The sequence below is a fragment of the Euprymna scolopes genome, chromosome 38, assembly GCF_053919585.1.
Source record: "Euprymna scolopes isolate OS-2025 chromosome 38, ASM5391958v1, whole genome shotgun sequence".
NCBI classification, from domain to species: Eukaryota; Metazoa; Mollusca; class Cephalopoda; order Sepiida; family Sepiolidae; genus Euprymna; species Euprymna scolopes.
The window spans coordinates 61,037,129-61,060,444 of record NC_136519.1 but is presented as its reverse complement, the minus strand read 5'-3'; the positions used below and the strand labels follow the sequence as shown (position 1 = coordinate 61,060,444).

Sequence of the window (23,316 nt, the reverse complement as noted above, 5' to 3'; positions counted from 1 at the left end):
AATGATGGCCAAAAAAGCCTTTTGTAGACATACAGAAAAAGCGAACACAGATACATACATACATACATACATACATACACACATGCATACATTTTTGCTTTTATATCTATGTATAAAAGCGAAAATGTGTGTATGTATGTATGTTTGTATGTATGTATGTATGTGTATTTGTGTGTCCGCTAAAAACTTTTGACAGACAGAATAAAAATTGACAAACTTGTTATCGTATTGAAGCTCCATCCTTCGCCCGAAAAATATTGAAAAATTGGCCAAAAACGTTAATTTTTTCATCCCGAAATCAACAATTTTCTCATGACAAGATCGGTTCTATGCATGCATCAGATGACGTCATGACCTGATTTAGTTTAAATAGTTGAAGAACTGACACAATTTCATGTATGTTGTGTTAGCTCGGTTGGTTAGAGCGTTGGGTCATTATCTAAATGTTTTGGGTTCGAATCGTGGTGTGGTGGTTTGAGATGTCTTTTTTTTTTTTTTTCGATTTTTTTAAATTTAAATATTGAACCAGTGTTATTTAAGCCATTTTTCACGTAACGTTCATTTTTCTGTTTTCTTTTTTTACTTCGCTTATTCTTAGGTTTTCATTAACACCCCTGACCTACCACAATCACCCAAAAACACCTGGGTACCCACCGATTTTTTTAATTTTAATATCGAAACAAGCTTATTTAAGCCATTTTTCACATGTTTTTTTTTTTCTTGGTTTTAACGTTCATTTTTCTGTTTTCTTTTTTCGATTTTTACATTTAACATCGTTCGTTTTCCTTACGTTAGTTTTTTGTGTGTTTTTTTTCAATGTTTTGATCCCCCCCCCCGTACCCCGCTTAAGTTTTAACGTTCGTTTTTATGTTTTCTTTTTTACTTGGCTTATTCTTGTTTTTATTAACAACCACACACACCTACAAACAATCGGCCGAAGCCAGGTATCCCCCCCCCTAGTCTATAAATATAAAAGCAAAAATGTGTGTATGTATGTATGTTTGTTTGTGTGTCCGCTAAAAACTTTCGACAGACAGAACAAAAATTCACAAACTTGGTATCATATTGAAGCTCCATCCTTTGCCCGAAAAATATCGAAAATTTGGCCAAAAACGTTAATTTTTTTTAAAACGTTTTTGGCCAATTTTTTTATATTTTTCGGGCGAAGGATGGAGCTTCAATATGATACTGAGTTTGTGAATTTTTGTTCTGTCTGTCGAAAGTTTTTAGCGGACACACATACATACATACAAACATATATACATACATACATACATACATACATACACACATTTTCGCTTTTATATATATAGATTAGTAAAATATCAATATTTCACTAAATATACGTCAGACAAAAATGAAAATTGTATCATCAAATGACTGTTTCAAGGTTAGTTATTTCCCAAAATTTTATTCAAATCCATGCGATAGTCATGAAGTTATGACATTTTATTTATTATCAAGTAATACTGTCCACTGCTTTATTGCAGGTTTTTTAAAATGCAAAAAAAATGGGCGATTAACGGTTATCCAAAATGAAAGGATTGTTGCTGGACTCGCAGAAGGATTATTCATCAAAGATTTCGCTATGGAGCTGGAAAGGGATCCAAGAACTTTGGTTTCATTTGTGAACAACGCCAACACCAAATCCAGAAAGGATAAGGGCACCAGGAGAAACCTTTCACATTGTGATATACGGAAAATTTGTAGGGAAGTCAACCGAAACCCAAACGGCACCATTGCTTCCATTTTTACAAGAGCTGGAATCGCTCCACATGTAATGCGTTGAATGAGATGAAAAGAAACATCAAAACTATTCCAAGGCCTTCATTGAGCAAACAACATAGGGAAAAATGAAAGGCTTGGGCACAAAATTACATCAAAATGGATTTTCAACGTGTCCTATTTACAGATGAGGCCTGTGCTACTCTTGATGGTCTGGATGAATGGACCAAAGTTTGGAACTCGAATGGAACTCTGACCCGTTACAGAGTTCATCGCCAATGAGGAGTTGTTTTGGGCGGGAATCATTAGGGATAAGTTGGTTGGATCATTCCAAGTTCTAGAGGGTGTAAAACTTACCAGGAATGCGTACACGGCCTTTTTGGATAAACATTTGTCACCTTGGCTAAATGACCTACCATAGTCACATCGATTTCAGATGATTTTTATACATGACAATGCACCATCCCATTCTGCTAGGGCGACTGCAGCCTTCCTTGAATCTATGGGCTTCTTTGGAGAAACCCTCATGCCACCGTGTTCTCCAAACATTAACCCCATTGAATATTTCTGGTCAATATTAAAAAGAGTTTATGAGGGAGGAGAGCAATTTACTTCAAAGGATGCCTTGTGGAAAACATAGTTGATATTGCTAGATCCATAATTCCTTTTTGAGATCAAACAATTGACTTCCCCAGGGGACAAAAGGTTGTTTTAAGTTATTTAAAAACATGGTGGATATGTCGATAAATAATTCATTTATTTGAGGCTTAACACCTAGGATGTGCGTTTTCTCATTAATCTTTAACAGAAAAATATGATAAAAAATAAAGTTCGCATGATAAAACATTGTATTTTTGCCCTAAAACAACATTTTAAGAGACCTGCAATAAAACGATGGACAGTGGAAATTCCACGATAAAGAATAAAATGTCATAACTTCATGCGTATTGCATAAATTTGAATAAAATTTTGGGAAATAACCAACCTTAAAGCAGTCGGTTGATGATATAATTTTCATTTTGTTGTGACGTCTATTCACTGAAATATTGATATTTTACTAATCTGTAATAAAGCGATTGATGCAGTTCGGCTTCTCAAAGTTCTCAACAAGTCATTTATGTTAATAACATTTTATTTTCTTGTTGTGGAATGTATGCATTGAATTGTAATCAAGACATATATAATAAAAATACACAGAATACAGAAAGGTTAAGTAGGTCTGTATATATTTGTATTATTTAGGTTCTTTAGGCAACTGTTCTCATCTTATGTGTTATTTTCACAACATTTTAGTCAATGTAACCTCCAACTTTCTTTAGGTATACCTTGTTAAACTCGGAAATCTTTCTCTTGAACCCTAGAATCTCCACATAATTTTGAACAGAACCCTTTATTTAATCTATGGGAGTAGCATGCTCTTGTTATATCAGCCATGACTAGAAAGAAATCCCAAGCGATTTGCAGTTGTATTTGCAAGTGTTGCCTACACTGAGGATTAAACCTTAAATTTCCAGAAGAATTTAAGTTTACAACTGAATTTTAGACAGTGCTCTTGTAGACAATTCTAGTATGAATTTTAAGAGCCTTAAACCATTTTTAGATTTATAATTTCACTACTTATCATTATATATCACTTATCATTTATTACTATCTGTTATTATTACACACACATATATGGGGGCGACTATATATATATAATATATATATATATATATATTATATATATATATATATATTATGTATACATATGTATATATATATATTATGTATATATATATAATGTATATATATATATTATGTATACATATATATAATATATATATATATATTATGTATACATATATATAATATACATATATATTATGTATACATATATAATATATATATATATATATATATTATGTATACATATATATAATATACATATATATTATGTATACATATATAATATATATATATATTATGTATACATATATATATATAATATATATATATATTATGTATACATATGTATAATATATATATATTATGTATACATATATATAATATATATATATTATGTATACATATATATAATATATATATATATTATGTATACATATATATAATATATATATATTATGTATACATATATATAATATATATATTATGTATACATATATATAATATATATATATATTATGTATACATATATATAATATATATATATTATGTATACATATATATAATATATATATATATTATGTATACATATATATAATATATATATTATGTATACATATATATAATATATATATATATATTATGTATACATATATATAATATATATATATATATATATTATGTATACATATATATAATATATATATATATATATATATATATATATACATACATATTATGTATACATATATATAATATATATATTATGTATACATATATATAATATATATATATGTTATGTATACATATATATAATATATATATATATTATGTATACATATATATAATATATATATATGTTATGTATACATATATATAATATATATATATATTATGTATACATATATATATATATATATATATATATTATGTATACATATATATAATATATATATATATTATGTATACATATATATAACATATATATATATATATTATGTATACATATATATAATATATATATATTATGCATACATATATATAATATATATATATTATGTATACATATATATATATATTATGTATACATATATATAATATATATTATGTATACATATATATAATATATATATATTATGTATACATATATATAATATATATATATATATATATATTATGTATACATATATATAATATATATATATTATGTATACATATAATATATATATATATTATGTATACATATAATATATATATATATTATGTATACATATATATAATATACATATATATATTATGTATACATATATATAATATATATATATATTATGTATACATATATATAATATATATATATATTATGTATACATATATATAATATATATATATATTATGTATACATATATATAATATATATATATATATTATGTATACATATATATATAATATATATATATATTATGTATACATATATAATATATATATATATTATGCATACATATATATAATATATATATATATTATGCATACATATATATAATATATATATATTATGTATACATATATATATATATATGTATACATATATATAATATATATATATATTATGTATACATATATATAATATATATATATATTATGTATACATATATATAATATATATATATTATGTATATATAATATATATATATAATGTATACATATATATAATATATATATATATTATGTATACATATATATAATATATATATATTTTGCACATAAATATAATATATAAAATATATAATTATTATATATTTTATTAATATCTATATATTTTATTTTTTTATTTATATATTTATTTTTTTACTTTTTAGAGGAAATAAGACCTGAAGTCTAAAGAGCAGAGTTTATTTTTATGTATTAGCAAATGTATTAATACTATTAAAAGAAAACAGTTCTCATTGTACTGTAGATATATAATATGCTCAATAGGTATAGATATCTTAGACCTACTTTAATACTGAGTAAAACGATTCATAATTTTGCATCAAAAGGAAAAAACAAACAAAATCAACTCGATTGTACGATCGTTTCAAAAACGATTTTCATTTCATTTTAAAAATAAAAATTAACAATAATTTGAGAAATGTTTTGTCCTTTAAAAACAAAGTCACCTAATCAGCAAAAATGGGAGTTAAAGACACCAAAATAAAACTAGCATTTAAGTAGTTTGTAAGGCAGATATTTCTGGAAATATTTAAAAATAAAATAAAATTAAAATAAAATACAATAAGATAAAAACTAAGTTATTAATTTGTATGTTGATAAATAAATAAATTAAAATAACACTGAAAATTATGAATTATTTTTTATATAAAAATATATATATACCTTTTTTATCTCCATTATAAAATCTGTTTCAATTTGAGTCTATCTTTTGGCATGTTGTTATATTTTGTCTTTTTAATTAAAATAATTATTTACGGTTTATATTACTTTAAAACGCTCTTCTAATGTACGGTTAATCAGTGTTTATCGTTGGAACGCCAAAATTTAAAATTCATTGAATTAACAAGGAAGATAAGTTTTGAAAATTTAAATAGAAATAAAAATCTTTTATTGATTGAAGGGAGATAACTTCTAATTATTTTAGAGATTAACTATTTATTTATTAAAACGCTTAATATATTAAAAATAAATCACGTCAATAATATTAATGAAAAATCTTAGTGATACTAAAATAGATAGCTAATAATAGTTATAATAATGATAATAAATAAGTAATACTAAGAGTTAATCATAAGACTAAGAATTATAATAATGATAGCATTAGAAATAATATTAATAAAATTAGTTAAATAATATATTAGTTATTAAATTATTTATCATAAAACGGTTTAAATCAGATTTTATTATTCTATGGTGGTTTAAGTTTGTCAAATATAAAATAACGTTTATGAATACCACCAGAAAAAATCTCGTCCTTTCGGTTTAAAAGTGTGGACATATTGCTATTGAAATTTAATATAGTCAGGGCTTCAAATCTACAAAGGGTGCAGAATTTGTCACCAGGTTTATATGTTTTTGCTTTTTTTTTACACAGTGGTCACCACTTATCAAGGCCCGGAAGCCACTCAGGGATAAGGGTTATTGCAAGTACATTACGTTAGTGTGGAGATTTGATGAAGTGTTTACTTAAGGGGGCGGTTCATTAGGAATTTGTTAACGTTGGACTTGAAGACATCCAAGTTGTAGTCCGGTGGGAAGCAGGCAGACGGAACAGAGTTCCACAGGCATGCAGTTCTAAGAAAGAAGCTTTGTTCATGGAATCCACGTTTTGATTTAGGCACAGATAAAGAGTGGGGGAAATTTTTCACAGTGGATTCGGCGAGACGGGTGTTTTTCGTGAAAGATTGGCGAGGAGGGACCAGAGATTGGAGTTCAGACGAGCACCTGCCATGGAAATAACGATAAAACAAGGATATGCTCGCAACGTCTCTTCTGTGGGAGAGAGGTTGCAGGGTAGAGAAAAGGGCATCCCCCACCAAGCCACGAAGTCTATTTTGTACTCTGTCAAGGCAGAATAGGCTGTTTTTAGCAGCTCCTGCCCAGATATGGCAGCAGTATTCCATCCTTGGACGTACTTGGCTTTTATATAGATAGAGAATTGCATCAGTAGTGAGATATCTTCTGGAGCGGTAGAAGGATCCCACCATCTTTCCAGCGACCTTGGCAACAGACTTGATGTACGTGTTCCATTTCAGATCAGGAGTAAAGGTCAAACCCAGAAGCTTGTCAAAACACGGGGCCTCTCCCAGACGAGAGCCATCCATCCCAATTGATGCCAGATGGGGATCAGAGCGTTGATGATGTAAGGATAGGAGTTTGGTTTTAGATGCATTAAAGGTAACCAGCCACGTCTTCCTCCACTGAACCACGCGCTCGAGATCAGAGGAGAGAGAATCAGAGAGAACTTTGTCATTTACAGCCTTTGATGTGTTGCCGTAGATGGTCGTGTCATCAGTATAGATGTCAACGAATGATTTAAGTATGTGTTTAGGGAGGTCATTGATGTAGATCAGGAAGAGAGTTGGGCCCAGGGTTGACCCCGAGGGACTCCAGCATTTATATTGCAGGCCTCTGATTTTTGTCCATCGACCACTACTCTTATGAGCCTATCGGAGAGAAATGATTTAATGATTGAGAAAACATTTCCAGTTATACCGTAGCTGGAAATCTTGTGAAGTAGACCCTTATGCCATACCTTGTCGAAGGCTTTTAATATGTCAAGAGCAATTGCCCTAGAAAGGAAGCCTTTGTCAAGAAATTCACTAATCCTGTGGGATATAATCGTCAGCACATCAGTAGATCTTGCAGAGCGGAAACCATATTGTGTGTCACTAAGAAGGTTGTTTCTGCTGAGGTGGTTGACTATTTCTCTATTTAATATGGATTCCAGCAACTTTCTCATAACACACAGGAGACTTATTGGTCTGTACTGAGAGGGAGATGACATATCACCTAAATTCTTAAATACAGGGCAAACTGATGAGGTCTTCCAGGGAGTCGGAAAGCACTTCTCCTTAAGGCAGCGCTTAAACAGTTTCATAAGTATGGGAACAAGTTCTGGTTGAAGCTTTTTTAACACTATAATTGGGAGCCCGTCAGGGCCAGTTGCTTTACTGGAATCAAGGTTCTTGATTAGCTTGGCGACCTCATGCATGGATATTTGTATATTACCTAGCGTGTTCAGTGTTATAGGAGGAAATATGGGGAGTTGATGGCCTGCGTCGCATAGGGTAGAATTAGCTGCAAAGTTCTTTGCAAATAGTTTGGCCTTGTCTGATGCTGACGAGATGACCTCTTGTCCATTGATAATGGTTGGGATAGAATGCACACTTCTGTTCAGGATCCTATTTGTTATTTGCCAAAACTGGTGGGAACCAAGCCGCTGATCAGCTACCTGGGATTTTACAGACTGGGCATATAACTCTCTTGCATATTTTATTACTCTTTTACAGTGGTTGCTGGCAGTCCTGAAAGCAGCTTTAGTCTCAGTGCATCTATTACGTTGGTAGCTATGGAAAAAGTGATTTCTGTGCGCGATAGCAGCAGCACATTCTGGGGAGAACCATGGCTGGCTGTTAGGTTTTTGTTGGAATTTTTTAGATGGTATGAATTGGTCTATGCCTACAATTAACCATTTGATCAGATCTGATACTATAGAGGACACTTCCTTTTTAAACATGGAGTGCAGAGGTAAATCAGATATGAATGTACGGAAGCTATCCCAGTCAGCCATAGAGTATCGGTATACAGTACAGTACAGTGGAGGGGTATGTCAGGGGACTAATTACATATCGTTTTTATCTTAACTGATACAACTGAGTGGTCAGAGGATCCTAGAGGAGAATGAACGGAACATGAACATAACTCAGGGGAAGTTGAGAGAAAAAGGTCTAGGAGGCTTGCATATTGACCGGGTGTATCAGGCACACGGGTGGGTTCGCGAACAATCTGAGTGAGGTCATAAGCAATGGCAAAATCATGACAAAACCTCCCCTCATCGTCTGTCTTATTTGAATGGGTCAGCCATTCCACGTTATGGACGCTGAAGTCACCACAGATGTGGATGTTAGCCGAGGGATGTGCAGACAGGATGTGGTCTATTTTCTCAGATATGCTCTTAAAGATAGTAACTCCGCTGTTGTGGGGCCGATAGAGGCCAAATATAAATGCAGTGGTGTTAGCAAGTGCAACCCGGAAGAACATATAGGGTAAGTTAGGATCTTCTCTAGAGATATCCCTGCCACACAGGAAGCCATCTTTAATGTAGGCACATATTCCATGCCCATGGCGACCTTGGGGGTCAGATTTAGCTGTTAAATTAGATTATCCATTAATTATGAACTCATCTAGGGAAGTGGTCGGCCATATTCCAGTTTCGCTTAGAAATAATATGTTCGGTTTCGTCTCCTGTAATTGGGTTTTAACCTCTGGAAGGTTGGAACGTAGACCCTGATGTTGGAGAAGGAGACCTGGTAGTAGGGGTTTACGTTGGAAGATGGGGTTCTAGGTTTATTCGAGTTTTTTTTCTGGAGATATTTCATGTTGAGGTTTTGGGGTTTGTGGAAACAGGTCGGCATATTTGGTTAGAGCAGTACAGAGAGGGAAAGTAAGAGAGAAAAAGACGGGAAATTTTTTTTTTTTTGTAGCACACGAAAAGGTAAAGCCGTAACAATTACCCACTAGTATGGCATCGAGAGACCCCACCAGACACTACTGCATGGTCCAGATCCACTCACCAAATGGCAATACAGCAGTCCCAGTAGTTTGCGCCTGCTGATAGGACAGCCTCCTTAGTGGTAAATCCAAGGTTCGGGTCCCTGACTATCAGGCGGATAACGTCAGCCCAGGCAAAACGTTTACCTCCAGCACCCTTACTAGTGACATGGCCACAAGGACAGACATAGAGACAGAAAAATTTCCGACATCTCAGACTACTGTTCACCAAGTACTACTGACCTTTAAGCAGTTTTTTCTTCACCCTTTGTCAGAAAAATCACTCATTGAATGAGGACTGAGGGACAAAAAATGAGAAGCAAGAGTTACTGGAGCTGCCGATAACACATCCACTGTATTATCTACTCTACATTTAAAAAAAAAAGAAAAAAAAAAAGGAGGAGGGGAATGGGTACAAGTGACTTATTTATATTTAAGTAGTAAGTCCGGTGCTAAGTTATCAATTCAGGACAATTTTGATGATAATCTCCCCTCCCATATTACTGGGTGGAAGTTTATCATTATCTATCTCGAGTTTTAATCATTGGAGCTTCACCTTATAATTAAAATCCAATAATTAACTTTTATCAATTTGTAAAGTCGGCTTAATATTAATTTACATTCGAGTTTAGATAATTATTCAAGGTTTTAATTTAGGAGGTTCGTTTTCATAGGTGACTTTTTCTTTGCTAATGTCACTGTATTATATTTCGAATATAATAGAAAATAAGACTAACTATATTAGATGGTTTGATTGGCTAGCCAGAAAGCAAACATTTTCAATATAGGCAAGCTTGCAGTAATAGTATATATTAAGTATATTACTTAAATAATGTCCTAACTTTATCTACTCTAATAGAGAATAATTTCCCAAATCTCAGTACCCTGTATATCAAATTACAAGTCTTTAGACTAAAAATTGACAGAGTTATTGCGTAGGGAAATGTACACAGACACACACACACACACACAGACACGTTCACTTTTATAGATATATAGATTATATCTATGTGTATTGTATAGGGTGTCTCAAAAAAATGTACCCACACTTCGAATGACAAGAAATCCTTTATTTATGAACATACAGTGAAATGGAATAGCTTGAATACAGAAGATAAATGTGATTAAAGAATCATGTTCGAAATTTGTGGACCAACAAATTCCTGAAGCAAGTTAAGGTATCTCTCACCAGTGACAGTTCCGTTACTAAAAAATTGGCCCTATGATGCCCAGTGCGGATATCCCACACCACACTGTTACTCCTGGCAAGTTTACATGGTGTTCAAGTGTTACATGAGGATTTTTAGGCCCCCAGTATGTACAATTATGGCGATTAATGGTGCCATTTAATTTAAACGTTGCTTCATCGCTCCACACAATTTTGTGTGGAAACCCTGCATCTTCTGCACATTTTGCCAGGTACCATTCACAGAATTCGACTCTCCGGTCAGGATCATCTTCGTTGAGAGCATGCATTAGTGTTGGAATGTAGCATTTCCAGTGCAGACGCTTCATGATGTGATGGACGCTATCTTTTGAGATGTGGGTTTCCCAAGCAATTTGTCGAAGTGATTTCTGTGGTGATCGAAAGAGTGTTTCCTGCACCTGCTCTTCTTTTCCAGGGCTTGTGGATGTCCGGAGTCGTTCAGAACGTTTCTTGTTGACGTTCTGGATGGTTCCATCTGCTTCAAATTTCTCTTTGATGCGAGCAATGGTCCGGCGCGTTGGTGGTGGTCTTGCGAATTCCCTTCTGAATCGTCTTTGCACTTCAATGTCTTCCAATAAAATTTCAGGACAAAATTCCTCTCTTCCAAGCTAAGTTGATTTCCTGCCATGCTGTGGTTCACACCTCACACCTGCAACACAAAAAAGACAGCATGTTAGCAAGGGTTAAAGTGTGAGTACATTTTTTTGAGACACCCTGTATATAATATTATATATATTATATATATATATATTATATATATTAATGAAAACAAAGGGATGTAGGGATTTAGTGTTTACCTGATATACACAATGGTAAACTTCAATCTAATATAAATAACAGTATTTATATATAGAAAATGTAGTCCAAACCGAATTAAAAAAGCTCAATACGCAATAGAGAGTAAAGCTTATTATAAGAGAAAGAAAATTAAAACTGTAAGTTAAACTTTACAATCAAAATTTATTGTTTGACTGAATACTCTAAAAAATAATTTACAAAGTCGTTATTCTGCAGAGTTTCAAAGAATGCTATTCTTATTATTCTTCTTATCATAGGACATAAAGAAATCAGCAAATTATATTTGTAGCAATGCTAGAATTTGCTAGTTAAGGCATTAAGTGAAACCGCAATTTATAAATTGCCAAATAAAAAAAATGAAAAAATATTGGATATGTAAAAGACTAACATAAAAACAAACCGTGCATAATATTTCAGCTTGAATGAAAATCCTTTAGAGTTGATCCAAAATGCAAAATGGTTCTTTAGATAGAATGTATTCCAAGATAAATCCATCGTGGCGATGCATATAATCGTGGCCTTCGTTATAAGACGGTCTTGATATAATCTGATTGGAAAGTTTTCAAAAATCCGATTGGAAATTTTATAAAACAGCTGAAATAATGAAAATTGTTTTTTTCCGGGCAGTTCAGTAGTCCAAAGAGAAGTCTGTCCTTTGTCAAATGGGATCTAATAGTAAGAAGAGAGAAATCCAAAATGAAAACCTTCATCATCGACTTAAAAAGAAAAAGTGATTTCAAGCGAGGGTGGGGGGATCATTAATTCTACACTTTTGCTTTTAATAATGACATCGAATTTCTTTATAGAAAAATCTGTTTCATTCTGTCTAGACAATTTCTTTATAGAAAAATCTGTTTCATTCTGTCTAGACAATTTCCGGTCACAGTAATTACGAGCTTTTACGGTGTTTTTTTTTGGGGGGGGGGGGTCAGTATGTTATATTAGCTGTGGAATTAATGTATGAGCGTGACACTTGTGACGTAAAAAATAGTTTTTTGTGACATAACAGAAACATTTCTATGAAAGTATATTAAAATAAAAAAAGAATATAGATAGATTTCTATGAGTCATTCTGTTTATAATTGTTTATTTTTTAAAAAAACAATTATAGCCGTTGAATTATAAGTGGTTTGCCATACTTATAGGTAAATGTGCACTAAACAGATACCATAATACTTAAAGTTAAATTCAAATTTTGATATATCTTTTTTTAAATTAAATTGCTAGTTGAAAGTGGAGAATAGTTAAAAAGCACTCCCCCCATGTTAAGAATGGCTTTTTAAATAGAAAATGAAAATAAAATGTAACCTTTTTTTCATTTATTTTAAACATTCATGACCCACTGGGTAAAATATTTAATTTATATGTTAATAATAAGGCCAATAAAACTAATTAAGACAATGTGGAAATGAACGATGCAAAAAAAAAAAAAAAAGCAGAAAGTATTAACAATTGTTTATTTGGATAATTTAAACGGGCGGGGGGGGACAATTGGGACACTGAAAACGTACACAGTAAAACAATACGTTTTATTGTCGCGTTGATTATTTATTTTTAATGCAAATTAAAAAAAAAACATATTTTCGGGGTTATTTATTCATGTTGGTAGTGTATACGAAAAATGTATGAATGTTTTTAACAAAAGTGTATTAAAAAATGGATAATAAATTAAAAAAAAAGCAAGGCGGTGTGCAAATCGTTGTTGTAAAATGTTCTTATGGTTGTCAACAGGTTAAAGTAGATATATTTGTAAGAAAATTACATTAAAATAACTTAAACATAATACAAAAATGAACGATGTAAAAAAAAACAGAAAAAATTATTAATTGTGTATTTGGATAATTTAAATGCGAAAAAAGAAATTGGAACACTGAAAACATACACAGTAAAACTATATGTTTTATTTTTGCGTTGATTATTTATTTGTAACACAAATTAAAAAAAAAACATTTTCGGGGTTATTTATTTATTTTGATAGTGTAGAAGAAAATGTATGAATGTTTTTAAGAAAGGTGTATTATATATATATATATATATATATATATATATATATATATATATATATATATATATATTTTATATATACAGTGCCGGCAATAAGAAAATCCACACTTGTAATTTTTTCCAAAATTTCAAATTTAAGCTTAATTATGTAACTTTTGAAACAACCTATATCTCATGGTATTGGCCTTTTATTCTTCTATAATTTTATATCTGACTTTTAATTGAAATATTCTAGTGTTCACGTCAATTTAAGAAAATAACTTTGAATTGGGGAGGCAAAAAGGAAGTCCGCAGCAACAAATTCTCTTAAAACAAGCTTAAACTATCACTGTAAGTGAGTTTAAAATATCTACCAACAGGCAACAAAGCATCTCTAATCGTAATTGTTGTTGTTCCAGGTTATACAACGTAATATTTAGTCCATATGCCACAATGTTCTCTTAGTGAGTGTCAGGAGCTCATTAATCTCCACCTTTCTGGTTTATCCAATCGAGAAATCGGCCGCAGATTGAAATGTGATTTGAAATTGATATGAAAAACTGTGAAAAAGCACCAAAACACCGACAGTGTTCATGATTCCCCTAAATCTGGTTGTACTTGAGTTACAGGGAAGACAATGCTATCAAGATCCACAGCCTACGAACAGATTTGAATCGGATGCTCAAATCCAGCAACAGTGTAATCTTGTTAAAAGGTGCTCTCTTTCTACTGTCAAGTCCAGATTAAAGGAATTTAATTTCCGAGGATATGTTGCAAGACACAAGCCAATGATTTCTGTAAAGAATAGAAAGCATCGTCTGGACTTCGTCAGATGCAATGAAGATCATGACTCTTCATATTCGTCGAAAGTGCTTTTTAGCCACGAAAGCAAGTTCAATAGGCGAGGCAGTAATGGTAGGCAGTGTGTCCATCGGAGGAAAGACGAAGAATTTAATCCTAGGTGCTCAGTTTCAACGCTGCAAGGTGGTGGAGGTTCAGTTTTGGTGTGGGGCATTATTAGTACTAATGGTCCAGGGCCTATAATTCGCTTGCAAGGTCGAATTAATTCGATCAAGTACATTAATATGTTGACTCAGCATTTTCTACCCTACTTTGGTCGGAATTTGGATGATAACCCCATCTTCATGCAGGATAATGCTCCCATTCACACAACTGGCAATATCAAGAATTTCCTGGAAGAGCATGATATTCCGTGTTTGGATTGGCCCGCTCAATCTCCAGACCTCAATCCTATTGAAAACGTATGGCATTACATCAATTTTATCAGCTACGCAATGATAAAATTTCAAATTTGGAAGAACTTTGGACAAAAATTAAAGAAAAGTGGTATGCCTTTCCCCGGAGTATTGCTGCAGTCTAATTCAAGGAATTTCCAAAAGATTGCAGGCTGTCAAATTGCAGAAGGACTATGCTACTAAATATTAACTAATTCATTGTGTTCCTGTTATATTTGTGTGGCATTAATGTTACATTTAAATAACAATTTTCCATTGTGCGGACTTTCTTTTTGCCTCCTCAATTTGAAGTTATTTTTTTTAAATTGACATGAACACTAGAATATTTTAATTAAAAGTCAAATATGAACAGGTAAAATTATAGAAGAATAAAAGGCCAATCAAATGTTTGTTTAAACAGTTACATTAAATTTAGCTTAAATTTGCAGTTTTTGAAAAAATTATGAGTGCGGACTCTCTTTTTGCCACCTTTGTATATATTATATATATATATTTATATAATAAATATATATCACATAATATATATATATATATATATTTGTGGTTTGTATCTTATATATATAAATAGTATATATTGAATAAAATGATCAATAATAGTAAATTACAAATCTGTTTCAAAAGAGGGAAAAGAACAACAAAATCAACTCGAGTGTAAAACAAATTTTCTAATGGTTCTTTATAAGTAATATCCGCCTTACTTACCACAAAAATGCTAGTTTTATTTGGGTATCTTAAACTTCTCCACCCTTCCTATTTTTTGCTGATGAGGAGATTATGTTCCAATACAAAACCTTTGTCAAATATTGCCAATTTAAGTAAATAGACATTGTTTCCGAAACGATCGTACACTCGAGTTGATTTTTTTTCCTTTTGAAACTGATTTGTAATTTACAATTATTGATCATTTTACTGAATACTGATATAGCTCTAGGATAAATATACCTATTGAGCTTATTATATATCTACACTACTGTGGGCACTTTTTCTGTTAAAAGTGTTAATATATTTATTAATACATTAAAATAAACTCTGCTCTTTAGATTCCAGGGCTAATTCCCTATATAGAATATAAAGTATATATATATATATATATATATATATATATATATATATATATATATATATAATTATAGTATATATATATTATGTTATATATATATATATATATATACAGTGGGGAAAATAAGTGTTGGACACATCCCATTATTCTTTATTTAACACATTTTTTATGCAGCGAATGACGCGACAATTTAACAAGAAATAGTTACTCATTTAACAATTACAAATAACCTTAGAAATTGGAACATTTTAATGCATAACAAAAATTATATAATAAAAACGAGAATAGCCTGGAAAAAAAGTGTTGGACACACTAACACAATTTCATCTAATATTTAGTTGAAAACCCCTTATTGGCTATTACAGCTTCGAGGCGTTTTCTATACGACGAAACTAATTTGTGACAACGTTCAGGCGAGATTTTGGCCCACTCTTCAACACATACTTTCTTCAAATCCTGAATATTACGTGGATTTTGCTGGTGGACCATGATTTTGAGCTCTCTCCATAGATTTTCTATAGGATTTAAGTCTGGGGACTGACTGGACCACTTAAGAACATCTATTTTGTTCTGTACGAACCAATCGGAGGTTATTTTAGCAGTATGTTTGGGATCATTATCTTGTTGAAACATCCATTCCTGTCGCATACCTAACGCATTGGAAGCAGGCAAGAGATCATTTTCAAGAATTTCCCGATATTTGGCTGCATTCATCTTTCCATCTATAATATGAAGTGGCCCAGTACCATTTGAAGAGAAGCATCCCCAGAGCATGAAATTTCCACCACCAAACTTTACAGTGGGGAGGGTGTTCCTGGAATCGTGCGCTGTGCCATCTCTTCTCCATACACGACGTACAGAGTTAATATCGAAAAGTTCAATTTTCGTCTCATCAGACCAGATCACATTCTTCCAGTAATCATCTGTTTTCAATAAGTGGTCTCTTGCAAACTCCAGACGAGCATTAACATGACATTTTTTTTGTAATGGTGTCTTTCGAGGTGTACGCGATTTAAGACCGTTGCGTCGGAGTACATTACTAATCGTTGGTTTCGTTACTACTATCCCTCCTTTTTCCAAATCTTTCTGAAGTTCGCCTCGTGTTGTTCTCGGTTGCTGCTGAACTTTTCGTACAATCTTCCTCACTGCTCGATCCGACATCTTGCGAGGAGCTCCGATGCGCGGACGGTTCACGGTTGAGTCATGCACCTTCCATTTCCTAATAAGGTTTCCTATGGTGCTTACAGGAATTTTGAATTGAGCAGATATACGCCGATAACCAATTCCATTCTTGTGCTCGGCAATAATCTTATCACGGACGACTTGAGAGAATTCTTTACGTTTACTCATCCTTAGAACCTTCACGCGTGATGGCTTACTGGTGACTAACGTGTTCCAATACTTTCCAACGACGTAGAGTATGGTTGTGCTGAAAGAAAAGAGAACTCTTTAACTTCCGCTTGTACCTTCCGGAAGTGAATTACTTCCCTTGACTTTTTCTTTCTTTCTTTCTTTCCAGCATTATTTATAAAAAATAATAATAAGATATAATTTAAAACAATGTGTCCAACACTTTTTTTCCAGGCTATTTTCGTTTTTGTTATATAATTTTTGTTATGCATTAAAATATTCCAATTTCTAAAGTTATTTGTCATTGTTAAATGAGTAACTATTTCTTGTTAAATTTTCGCGTTATTCGCTGCATTAGAAATGTGTTAAATAAAGAATAATGGGATGTGTCCAACACTTATTTTCCCCACTGTATATATATATATATATATATATATATATATATATATATATATATATATATATATATATATATATAATTATAGTATATATATATTATGTTATATATATATATATATAATTATAGTATATATATATTATGTTATATATATATATTATATTATATACTATGTTATATATATATATATTATAATATATTATATACTATGTTATATATATTATAATATATTATATATTATGTTATATATATATTATAATATATTATATATATATATATTATATTGTACATGTATATATAATTATAGTATATATATATTATATTGTACATGTATATATATTATATTGTACATGTATATATAATTATACAGGGTGTTCCAAAAGTCTTGGGCACATTAAACAGATATGAGGACTTGAAATTTGCCCAAGACTTTTGGAACACCCTGTAGTATATATATTATATTATACATGTATATATAATTATAGTATATATATTATATTATACATGTATATATAATTATAGTATATATATTATATTATACATATAACATATATATATTATATTTTATATATATGTATTATATTATATATTATACTAGCAAAAGTACCCGTCGTTGACTGGGTTCAAAAGCAGCCTACAGAAAATGGACTCTGATTTATTAAAGTGTGATAGGTTATGAAAAGGAAGGGTTATAAAGAGATAGTTTTGAATTTTGGGGTATCAAAACCAAAGCAAAATATGATGAAAGTAAAAATAAAATAGATAAACTCCATAATTTATTGTAGCATACCTGTTCACACTGAAACACGTATCACAATATTCTGTGGATCTATATTGAAAAACTTTGTTAAACTTTGTGACATATTTCCATTCTATGGATGTAAGGCGCGAATGAACACCCCATAATTTTATTATACCATATTTCTTCAAACTGAAATAATTATCAAAGTATACTTACGCAGATACATATGAAAACTCTTTATTAATGTTTGTGTCTATTTCGATTCTATGGAGGCCAGGTGCGAATGCAGACCTCACAATTTTATTATATCATCCCTATTTAAGTTAAAACATACTTATCAAAGTATTCTTATATACATCTATATCAAAAACACTTGTAAATGTTTGTTTTTTTAATTTTTAAATTTTTTATTTCTATACTTTGTGGACCAGGCGTGAACGCAGACCCCACAATTTTAATGAACCATCGTTCTGCAGGATCAAACATACCCATTTCTGTGTCTCGATAGAGTTATCATTATATGTAATCAGTTTTTTTAAAATAGTCAACCATATAGGAGCCATTTCGTGACCACACATACACACACACACATACACACATTCAGCTTTATATTATAGATTATATATATATATTATATATACATTAAACATGTACATATATTACATTATACAGGTATATATATATTATATATATATATATATATATATATATATTATAGATATATATTATAGATATATAGATTTATATATATATATATATATATATGTATATATATATATGTATATATATGTATATATATATATGTATATATATATATGTATATATATATATATATATATATATATATATATATATATATATATATATTATAAATACAATAATACGTTTTGGATTTAATCAAGAATGAAAATTTTTTTTTTGAAATATATACCCTTAAATGAAAGGAATAAGAAACACTTTTTAATTGTGACTGGCCTGTTTACACACTCGGAAGAATGGCCATAGCCGAAGAGGATATATATGATTGTCTGGTTATATGACAACTCTGACACATGGATTTGATTGTAGTGAATTATTAGTTGTAAAGCTCTACGCGGACCCAGTTTTTTTTTGTTTGTTTTTTTTTTAGTTTTCTTCTTCTAGATTAGTTGCCCTACTAACATATCAGTTATTACAACTTTACATCTTGCACATTTTAATGGAACAAGGATAAACATATTTCGTAGATCTGTCCTTTTCATTACATATTTAAAGATAATTTCAAGTAAAAGAAGTTGATAATTTTATGTCTGTTCCTTTTTTTTTATTACATAAAAAAACAAATTTGTTGGACCAATTAAGAATTTAGATCTTAAATAAAGTGATTGTCTAAATTAAAAAAGACTTGAATGATTCAGACACCCAAATGCTCCGGTAATTTTTAGTTTGGACTATAGATTGTTTAAGAACACTGTGTTCAAGGTCTATGATTTGAATTGAGACAGTTGTCTGGTTAATTGAGTATTTGAGAACTTTAAACAGCAGTTTATGATCTGAATGAAGAGTCTTATCTAGTTAATTGAGGACTTGGAGGTCTTATACAACCTGTAAAAGTTTGAATTAGCCATAGTAATGTTTTAATATAGATTTAGTTTCAGGTAATGTTTTCTGATCTTCAGCACTTTTGGCCGTAACCAATTCTGCCTGCTTTGCTTGCAGTGCTTCCAAATGTGCCAAACATGAGTAGCTTGAAGAAGAGAAAGAAGGAATTGGAAGAGGTTGAGCAACATCCGAAGTCATGTGATACAGAAGACAGCATGGAATCCTATGACATCACTTGGGAGATTAGCAACTCTGAATGGGATCCTCTTAGAAAAAAACATTCGTGTAAGTTTATTTTCACATTTCCAAAGAAGACAGAATAAAAAATGCAGCATAAAACATTGTTAGAGAAAACTGTTTATTGACGAATATGGTGAGTACTTCTAATGTATATTATTTTTTCTTAATTGGGTGCATTACTCCTCTCCAGTGGGTGGCTTTTATTAAAACACAATTGACCAACCTGTTCCAAGAGGGCTTCATAAAACTGTTACACCTTTGGATTCTTTATTAAATGCAACTACAACCCCCCCCCCAAGTCTTCAAGTATGGCTTTAGGAAACTTAAATTATTACATTTCAGACTGAGAAGTGTTTTTCAAATGTTTTTATATCATTAAATTTTTCATTTGATTTCTGTAGAGAACCAACATGTTTCCTATGCATTAAGTGAATCAGTCAGTTTATGTTTTTTATTAGCAGTGTATCATGAGCAATATATCATGATACAGTGACTTTCACATTACATGCTTACTGTGCAGCAGTTGTACAAGGATAAATTAGACCAATTCAAAAATTTAGATTTGTTAAATAGTTCATCTTAAAAAAATATATATCATCAAAGGACATTTCAACATGAAATAATTTTTGCCCATCCCCTAAAGCATGTCTTCTAACTTTTCAATCCCTTACAGTATATTCCCTGCCATTTCTAATTTGTGCGTTTAGAGTGTAGCATGCCATGATGGTATCAAAATTCGATGAGAATCAAAGATTTAGAAACATTTTTTAAAAATGTCATACATAACTGCACTGTTTTATACTTTCTAAGCAATATAAAATTGCTGTTGTGATCTATCTTAGAAATCAAATATTTTTTAAGTTTTCAACAAATGATTTTGTGTGCTTCAAAAAAATAATTCTAAAAATGCATCCCGGAGAAAAAGAGGGTTATGAAACCACTGCTTTAACATATGGTAACACCTCGCCCCCCCCCCTCTTTCTCGAGCATGTAACTTATCAGGCTTATATCCAAGTGCATGTGCCTCTTCTATTCTTTATGTTAAAGATGTTCATGTGTGTGCTCATTTTGTGTATTTAGTTTCCAGTTTGAAACAACAAAAATGCAGATTGAATGGGCATGAACCATATCAAGACATCCAAAAAGATCTATTTTCATTTCCTCTTCTCAAGAAAAGAAAAACGCTTACTGCAGGTTGGGATGGGGGGGGGGATTTGGCACACTTGAGTTGGGCGTTACTAGGTGCTCAGGTTTAGCTATAAAATATACTTTGTTGTTTTTTTTATTAGTCTTTTACATTTATTTTTTTACTTTGATTTTTTTGTACATAATTTAAATAACAACAATGATTAAAAAATCTCATCATATAAAATTGATATTTTTTACTTTTCATTCTCAGCATAGAAATAAAAAACATCATAATGCAGTTATTCATGTAAAAAATATCAGTGCAAATGGTTTGGAATTTCTATGAATAAAATAAATTAAAAAAATATATATATATACTAGCTGTACCCTGCCACATGTTGCTGTGGCATAAATGGTGTAAATCGACTAAAAAATGCATATATCTAATATACTTAATTTTCCAATACTTGTTGATACACAATATTCTTGGTGATTCCTGAAGAGATTGCCTGGTTTGCCGACTCTAGAACATGCAACATATAATTGCCCATCATACACAATATTCTTGGTGATTCCTGACGAGATTGCCTGGTTTGCCGACTCTAGAACATCCAACATATAATTGCCCATGCGAGAAGCAATCAGTGTGTAAATATAAGCCGCACAATTCTAAAGATTGTCCCTGTGCTTTGTTGATTATGATAGCAAATGCCACTCTAATTGGGAATTGCAATCTCTTGACTTGAAATGGCATGTCTGTAGGAATCATAGGAATGCATGGAATCAGGACATCCTCACCTTTCTAAGGTCCCGTTAAAATTGTGGCTTCTATTAGGTTAGTCATTAATTTTTTTACTGAAAGACCTGTGCCATTACAAAGCTTGGACTGGTTAATATTTCACAACAGTTTTCAATTGCAGTACATGTGGTGGCATCCCTGGCAAATCTAGCGAATTAAAAAATTCTGTTGGATAGTTGACTGCTTCGTTTTCTTCAAGAACAGTGTCGACGGAGTTGTATGTGACTAATTCATCAGGAATGTTCAACTGAATAGTTCATGAGTTCTTGGGTGCAAGAATGTATTATTCATTCAGCCAACTGGGATCCTTATAGTTAATTTGGATGTCTGCAAAAACTTTTTTAATCAAGTCTTCTTTTGTTGTCACTAAATTACAGAAGTTTTGTGGCAATGAAATTCGCCCTGAGATAAGATTAGCCGACACTTTTCCATTCCCAATTTTCAGTAATTTGAAAATAACTGATCGTTTTGGTGCTGGACACGCATATTTCTAGTCAAATGGAATGTTCCCACATGTCGGCAAAAAGTAGAATATTTGAGGCAAGCATTTATTTCATCTGCTGGTGTTGATCGAGCAATTATAGGTAATGTTTGCCTGATATCTCCATCTAGCAATAATACTGCATTCCCAAAGAGTTGGTCATTTCCACGCAAGTCTTGCAATGATCGATCCAGAGCCTCCAGTGATTTTTTTTGTGTGCTATTGTGCATTCATCCCAAACAATAAGTTTACATTTCTGCAATAACTTTCCAATACTAAATGTTTTGGAAATGTTGCACATGGGAGTTTCCATAAATTGTATCTTCAATGGTAGTTTTAAAGCTGAATGAGCAGTTCTTCCACCTGGCAGTAATGTTGCAGCTATTCCAGATGATACAAGAGCTAAGGCTATGTCAGAATGTGATCGAATGTTTGCCAAAATTAATTTAATTAAGGTTTTACCAGTTCCTCCTGGCGAATCTAAGAAGAAAATTTCTCCCACCCATTATTGACAGTCTGCATTACTTTGTTGTAAATATCTTTTTGCTCAGATGTTAGTTTTGTAATATTTGAATGAATCTACAACAAAAGATCATCTGTGTTGTAAGTTTGTTCCCGACGCAATTCTACATCAAACAAAGTC

General features: G+C 31.2%; 1 protein-coding gene across 8 annotated transcripts in view; it reads left to right on the top strand.

Moving 5' to 3' along the window:
• Positions 1-23,316, top strand: part of LOC145263168 (uncharacterized) — a 573,905-nt gene that overhangs the window by 296,948 nt on the left and 253,641 nt on the right. For 4 of the 8 annotated variants that reach the window (XM_080120196.1, XM_080120194.1, XM_080120198.1 and 1 more), the window contains exon 3: positions 20,143-20,310. The exons of the other annotated variants lie outside the window; for them this stretch is intronic. In XM_080120196.1, coding sequence (XP_079976322.1) covers positions 20,143-20,310 — 168 coding nt within the window. The remainder of the gene's footprint in view (positions 1-20,142; positions 20,311-23,316) is intronic. 8 annotated transcript variants of the gene reach the window in all.